This window comes from Galeopterus variegatus, unplaced genomic scaffold (assembly GCF_000696425.1).
Source record: "Galeopterus variegatus unplaced genomic scaffold, G_variegatus-3.0.2 Scaffold1695, whole genome shotgun sequence".
Classification (NCBI taxonomy): Eukaryota; Metazoa; Chordata; class Mammalia; order Dermoptera; family Cynocephalidae; genus Galeopterus; species Galeopterus variegatus.
Window position 1 is genome coordinate 316,963 of NW_007727806.1, and position 7,993 is coordinate 324,955.

Here is a 7,993-nt window from a genome sequence, read left to right on the forward strand (position 1 = left end):
CGGGATCACAACCCTCGGTGTTGCCCCCGCGCCTCGCTCAGCCAGTGAGCGGGAACCGGTCTGTATGTGGGATCCGAACCCTCCGCGGGAGCGCTGCCACGCTTCCCAAGCGGCGCACTAGTGCATGCGCCACCGGGCCGGCCCTTTTTTTTTTTTTTTGAGACCCGCTGCACCGTGCTCAGCCAGTGAGCGGTGACCGGCCATCCCCATATAGGATCCGAACCTGCAGCGGGAGCGCTGCTGCGCTCCCAGCTTGCACTCTCCCGAGTGCGCCATGGGCTCGGCCCATTTCCCAGTTTTTTAGGGTACTTTTTTTGGCAGCCAGGCAGTACACGGATCCGAACCGTTGACCTTGATGTCATAAGGCTGCGCTCTAACCAACTGGGCTATCCAGCTAGCCCCCCAGTTCTTATTTACTATATCATCATATTATCATTTTAATTCTTATAGAAGCAATAACTGTCCACCTGAAAAAGACTTAAAACACTGAATACAGTACATTAAACTCCCACACTCTGTGGCATTTACATAAAGGGGATGTCAAAACCATATTAAAAAGCAAAACATATTCTTTACCATGTGGCCTCTTAATTCTCTAGAATTAAGTTACACAGAAAGAAAATGGCCCTTAAAGTCATTTCTCTTTGCTCTGAAAAGAAAAATGTAAACAATAATCCAAATAAAGCTTACTAAAAAGAGTTTGACGAGTTCAAATTTCACTTTTTTCAAAGTATAATTATGGAGCCAAGAGTCAACCACATGTTTTCTATTAAACTATGCCTTGACTAAATCAACTACTTCTATGGCTTCTTTCTTAACGATCATAAAAGGTTCTAACATATAAAAACAATTACCATAATTAATTTTACATTGTTGAAATTCTACTTCAAATTTGCAAATAGCTCCAAACACAATTAGTATTGGGAGAGGAAAAGATTTTTTAAAAAAGAAAGAAAAAAAATCCTAAATTAACCTTCAAAATATGTAATGACTCTCTTACTTATATATGTCAACCTTTCTATTCATCATTAACATGTTTTCCGTTTGTCCCTTAATATTCCTGCCTTGAAATAAGACAGAATTTCAATGAAGATACCAGTAAAAAACAAAAAATATTAAAACAAAAACACTAAATGGGAATTTAAAGGAAAGCTGAGAACATCTAAAGTCATCATAAAACCATCTGTTTGATTTATTAAGTCCAGGCTATATGTACCAAGTTTATTTTCATAAACGCTATATTACTGATACTATTCAATTCAAATTTACAACACAATACTCTGGGGGCCTCTAATCTTTCTGGGAGGAAGGACCATTTTCATGTTTACAAAGCCTCCAGGAAGTGAAGTTCCAGGTGGGTATGTAAAATGCATGCCAGCAGTCAACTCCCTGGGAGAGACAAGAGGTGGTCCAGCTTCCTCATCTGTGGCCTCTCTGCTGGAAATTCTAACAAATGTCAGAGAGCAACAGGAATGAAGACAGCACATGGTGATAACAAGTGAACTAAACTTCACGTTATGTGCCAACACTGGTCCAGTAATTCCCTGCAATATACCACAGATACCACCATCCTCATACTTACAGAGATACATGAGGGTACTTGAAAAAATTCATGAAAAAATTGAGTTACAAGATAATATGTTTCTTTCTATGAACTTTTTGAAGAATCCTTGCACATGCATATGTTATATCTTGTAACATAACTTTGATGCTTAATAAATACACATACACACAATTTAGGGGATTAAGCAAAGAGTTTTGATAGTACTTTTTAATGAAAATAAATGGTCTTATTGAGGTAGATAGGAGTTCTTATTCCAACACTCAGATGGCTGAAGTAAATAAGAGGAGGGTAATTTGAGGACATGATCTTAGTAAGGTGAAAACTCTTTTTGAGGAGGTTCACACCAGTTATATTACCCAATCAGTCCCTAGCTTTCACATTTTTCCCTAGTCCAAAAGTGCTTTATAAGTTTTACCTGAGGGCCGGCCTGTGGCTCACTCGGGAGAGTGTGGTGCTGATAACACCAAGGCCACGGGTTCGGATCCCATATAGGGATGGCCGGTTTGCTCACTGGGTGAGAGCGAGGTGCAGGAGCAACGCCGAGGGCTGCAGGAGAGTGTGGTGCTGATAACACCAAGGCCACGGGTTCGGATCCCATATAGGGATGGCCGGTTTGCTCACTGGCTGAGCGTGGTGCTGACAACACCAAGCCAAGGGTTAAGATCCCCTTACTGGTCATCTTTTTAAAAAAAAAAAATAATAATAAGTTTTACCTGAGAATCAGGAGATCAAGAAAGGCAGCCTTTTTTTCTTTTCTTTTTCTTTTGCTACCACTCAATAATCAATATGGTAATTCTTCTTTTGGTCAAGTAATCAAAGAAATCTTGAACTTTTTTTTCAGATTCCTTAGAAGGATTAAGAAATGTTTGTGCAATCATATCACCATACGCCCTGCTCTTTGCCCTCTCTTTTTTTTGTTGTTCATACCATGTTGTTTATTTTGTTGCTCAAATTCATTCCAGTTTGGTTTGCCCTCTTCACACATTTTCCACTTCTTGATCAAGGCTGCAAACAACCCAAACATTTCAGGTCTTTGTTTATAATAACACTGTCTCAAGGAGTTAAAAGTTTGCCTCTGTCAATGTAAGTATGGCCCTAAGTGTAGGGGCATCTTTTAGTGAAGATCCTGTTTACTGCACCGGTGTCTTTAGTACTTATGATAAGAGCTCCAGTGCTAGGAAATAAGAATGAAAGGAGGTTGTTCCCAGGCAGAGACAGCAAAAGTGAATGAAGAGAGTTGGAAACATTCCTGGGGCAGGTACCTGACAATGTTCAACCCCACGCCCTTATTTATTCAGCAAGCTGTTCCACCATCTGCTTTTGAAGAGTTTAAAGATCCTGAAAGGGCTACATGAGCAAGTAAAGGACCTAGGCACTTCATGAAAGCATTTTATATAACTCTATAGCTGTATCTACGCAATTAGAAATTGTTTTGTCCCGGGCCGGCCCTGGGGCTCACTCAGGAGAGTGAGGCACTGGATGTGCCGAGGCCGCAGGTTCGGATCCTATATAGGGATGTCCGGTTCGCTCACTGGCTGAGCGTGGTGCAGACAACACCTTGCCAGGGGTTGTGATCCCCTTACTGGTCAAAAAAAAAAAAAAAAAGAAATTGCTTTGTCCAATGCCCTATATAGTTACGTTATTCAACTAAAGGTTTACTATAAATTAAATCTGGTGGAGGTTGAATTAATGCCCAATATAAAAATATTAATATTTTCACAAAATAACTCATCTGGCTGATGACACGGTACCACAAAATACTCTAAGCCTATTACTACTTTGTCACACAGGTAGGAGTCCTCAATTTCCAATTTATAGCTCATATCCTAAAAATCTGCACGATGATCCTGACTGCTGGTCTCATTAAAAGAGGAAATATATTCCTCGGCAGTTCAGGAGGAGGTTGCATTCTCTGGGGGAATATTTTCAGACCAGAAAAAAACTGGACGAAAGTACAGCCTGACTTCCAGGTCTGGAACAGACTTGGCAATACAGGCTAAAGTGAAGCAATCTTTCCATTCCCCTTCCCAGGGTATCTGTCTCTCTAACTGGCATCTCTACACCTGCTCACCATTGTATTCCTTGCAGCTAACGCAGTACCTCACTCATCTGGGTGCTCATTAAATATTTAAGTTGAACTAAGCTATTGCAGCTTTTTACAGTTTAGTAACTCATTCTTCTACTTCTGATTACACAGACTGTCTAAAGGAAAGACTCCAAGTTTTTTATTTCTATCATAATGAAAGTCACTTCCCCAGCAACCTGTCATCTGGAATGTTTTCTGGACAAACATTAGCATAAATTGTACCTTGCTATGCAATTGCATTTCAATGTTCTTGACCCCAGTCAGACTTAAAGCATCCAATTCAGAGCATTAAAAAGTACACTTTTGCTTACTTTTTAGAGGTGAGTTTATTACTGATCAGAACATTCAGCATATTCCTTTTAATAGTGTTAATCCCCACACAACAACATCCAGGCTTAATTAACCAATGTAACTCCTTGAAACAACAGAAGTACTGTGTTATGATATTTTCTGCATTTCTCAACATTTCATTATAACAGGAGTCTCTACTTTCAAAATCATAGACCAACGTAAGTATATATATATGCAAACTGTACAAGAAATCATTAAAAGTGAGGACGAGTGACTGACAAAAACTCAATGGCATTTTAATTTCTTTTTGGTATTTATACTAGCTTACTTCATGCATAAACACAAATAAAAACTTTTCACCAATAAAAAATACTGATTTGCCACATGTTTTACCTCCAGAGTAGTGTCAAGTTAGAATCTCCCTAAATGAAACTGATGTCTAGGAACAAAGACAAACAAGTTTAAAAGCAGCCATTAGCTCTTTTCAGACAAACAGGAAATACATTAACATAATACCTCAGTAAATATTGACCCAAAGCTTTCTGTTAAATCATATGATGTTTTTCACTGCTACCTGAATTCCAGTGACTTTAAATTCCTTGTGATGTGACACTGCCAGTAGGGAACAAATATATCCTTCTTTGAACTATGACGAAAGTCAAAACAGAGAAATAGAAATGTTAAGAGGAGGATAAATCCATAAAAATATTTTTCACTTCAGAAGCCTATCCACTGTGCCATCTGCCTCTCTGACCAAGAGTTTTCTGAAAGAAAAGTAACCATCTTCTATTTCTGATGCCAAGAAGACTGGGTGGCGGGAGAACCAAAGAATCCATGAAATCAGAAAATAAATAGCTAATGAAAGATATGAGCTTATGTTAGGAACAAAGATAGATAACTCAGGATGTCAGAAAGAACTGTCAGGATAAAAGAGGACTTGGTTCTTTATGTATTACATAATGTATTATCGGTAAAGGTATCACACATACTTTACTACCTTTTAAACTAAACTTAGTTCTGTTCACCTCAACTACAAAGAACATAGAATAGATAAGGAAAAGCCTGACAATTTGAAAAGGATTGAATTAGTGGGGTCTATGCATCTTATCTATGAAAACACTTTGTACAGCCTTTAAAAAAAAATGACAGAAAGAGCAAACAAATTAGTCAGCTTCTTTTAAAATAAACAGAAAAGAACAATAATTCAAATGGTTACAAGTTGAATTCTTGAAAATTATCTTTTACAAGAGATTGAGTAAATATCACCTGAGCTGAAAGAATGGCAAGCAACTTAGAGAATACTTTCCTCTCTTTTGTTTCTAGCAGATATTTTCAATTTTAAATATAGCTAAAAAACAAAACAAAACCCAATGCTCTTTTAAGAGCTTAAACCACGGTGTCAAGGACAGGGTTTCAATCTCACTTTTCTCAGCTGTCCTGCCAGAGATCGTTCTCCCGGACCAAGCCAGCCATTTGACAGATATAAGCCACTGGACCCATGGAACACAAGCCAGATAGTGGTGATCAGTGCAAACCCTGAGCGTCACTGGAAAATTTAAATGTGTGTCCTACTGTATCATTTCCATACACAGAACACCATATAAATACATTCCATTTTTCTTAGGAGTCATTTTTCAACTATTGATACCTATGAGGTTTAAAAAAATGTTTTCAGAGAAAAATAATCTAGCGACTAGAATTTACAATGCTAGCATTCACTACCATTATTTGTTCTTCACTTTATTCAAGAGTCACATTATCAGAGAACTCCTTGCCACTCTTTGTCTCCTTAGCCTGCTTATTTTTCTTCTTAGCACTTTCTACTAACTCATATATTAGATATTTATTTGGTGTCTGCCTCTCCCAACTAGAATATAAGCTGCCCGAGAGAGCAAGGACTTAGTCTGGTGTGTGTTCCTGGTATAACTCCAAGGCCCAGAACAGGGCCTGGCACACATGTATCTGCTGAATACACTGATGAATTCTGTCACATGTTAAGGGAATTTAGTTTAATCTATGGATATCTTTAATAGGACGTTAAAAAATAGTAGATCATTTATAAGCCAAGAATATATTCTTAACTAGTAAACTAGTATGTATGTGTTGTCTATTGGCTGCATTCTATATACCCAAAGAATTTCCAGACTTTTGATGTGGCTCTTCCAAGTTTCGAGGTTCTCAGCATCTCCACCATTCATTTCCACGGGATTGGTCAGCGTGGGTGACAAACACTTAGACACTTGAACACAGGCAGTGGGACTGGCTACTTAACTCAATCTCAGTTAACAAATCTAAAATGATCAAAACCAGTAAATCTTCCTCGATCAGACTATTAGAAATAAACACAAGGGAGAAACATGGAATAATAATTTACTTATAAATTAAAGCTTTAAAGAAGCTACAGCTTATTTTTCAATACCAATTAACTAACACAGAAATAAACCAGAATTTGAATTGATAATATATAGAGTGCACCTTACCCTCCCAGATTCTCCTTTTGCTGAACACAGAAACTACTAAATTAGATTAATCTTGAGGGTAAAAGGTCAAATGCAATAGGAAGGTTACAATACAGAAAAGGCCATGGATATCCAACACAATTTCAGAAAGGATGCCCAAACCTCACCCTTTAGCACAGTGGATTATAGTATTATTCCATCCTCTCTCGATGTGTATGTATTTATTTGAGGCCATGTGCAATAGAAAACCTACCTATTCACAATCGTACTGCCATTCAGTGATAGTACCAGAAGTGCAACTAAGGTCTCTGAACTCAAAGCTTTTTCTACCATATATTGCAGTCTTTGTTCTCAGAAAAAAATATGGAGAAAAAGCCATTTTAATTTTCATACCCTGAATCAAACTTTGCCAACCCCAGTGTGAAACGATAAGAGCACTGGACAGGAAATCAGGGGACCTGGGATTTGATCTTGGTTCAATATTACAAATTAGTCCCATGACTTTAGGCAAGCTACTTCACTTCTCAGAGCCTCAGAAAGAGTTAGTCTGATATGATTTCCAAGTTTCAGACATTCACAGGCTGCATTCATAATTTTAGCCACATTCACGCTGTTAATTTACCTTAAGTGAACTCACATTTTAACAATTTAAACAATTTAGGCTTGTCCTCAGCAATATTTATGAAATTACATGTTCAATATAATATAGTTCCCTAGTTTACATTAAAATACACAAACGATAACATGTGCTCACTCATTTACCACAAACCACACTTTGGGAAGCATAAAAGATGATTTTTAAGGTCTTAAGTAGCTCTAAAATTCTAATATGCTGCTAATTAAGTCTCACGGTTTTCGTATAAAAGCTAGAGTTAAAAATTATAATCTCATAATGATAAGCAAAGTAATGAGCGCCACCCTCCCCATTCCCCACAACAGCTCCTCCACTATAGTCACAAAGTTGGCTATTTCTCTAATAGAAGGAGTCCTTTACTTTTTATTTAGGGTTCTTCCTTTAGATACAAAAATTATTTGGGCTACTAAGTTCAAAATTGGAGTTAATAAAAACTGAGGAAGCAGTGCAAATCACTAAACAAAAGAAATATATATGTGTGTTTCTCACTTCAGTGAAGATCCAACAACTAAAATGGATTTGCTTCTGCTGATTCTAAACAAAAAAGTTGACCCTCTTTCCTCAGCTTTCTTTCCCACTCTTCAATTTTATTTTCCTTAGTCTGTAAAACCTCTTTAAGAGGATACTGGAGCCTCCTATAAGAATTGAAAATTCCGGGCCGGCCCGTGGCTCACTCGGTGCTGATAACACCAAGGCCCCGGGTTCGGATCCCATATAGGGATGGCCGGTTAGCTCGCTGGCTGAGCGTGGTGCTGACAACACCAAGTCAAGGGTTAAGATCCCCTTACCGGTCATCTTTAAAAAAAAAAAGGGGGGGGGGGGGGATTGAAAATTCCTAAGAAGCATGACACAGGTATGCAGAAGTGTCACTGGCTTGTACACACTATTTTAGTAAAAAGAATTTCTCTCTTTTTTTTTTTTTTTTTTTAACCGTACGGGGGATTTCAAACTTCCTCTTT

General features: G+C 38.1%; 1 protein-coding gene across 2 annotated transcripts in view; it reads right to left on the bottom strand.

Annotated features, from left to right (window-relative positions):
- RNF103 (ring finger protein 103) overlaps nt 1-7,993 on the bottom strand; it is a 20,632-nt gene that overhangs the window by 8,842 nt on the left and 3,797 nt on the right. Inside the window, exon 3 of one of the 2 annotated variants that reach the window (XM_008578487.1) lies at nt 4,335-4,380. The exons of the other annotated variant lie outside the window; for it this stretch is intronic. Coding sequence (XP_008576709.1) covers nt 4,348-4,380 — 33 coding nt within the window. The 3' untranslated portion in view covers nt 4,335-4,347. The remainder of the gene's footprint in view (nt 1-4,334; nt 4,381-7,993) is intronic. 2 annotated transcript variants of the gene reach the window in all.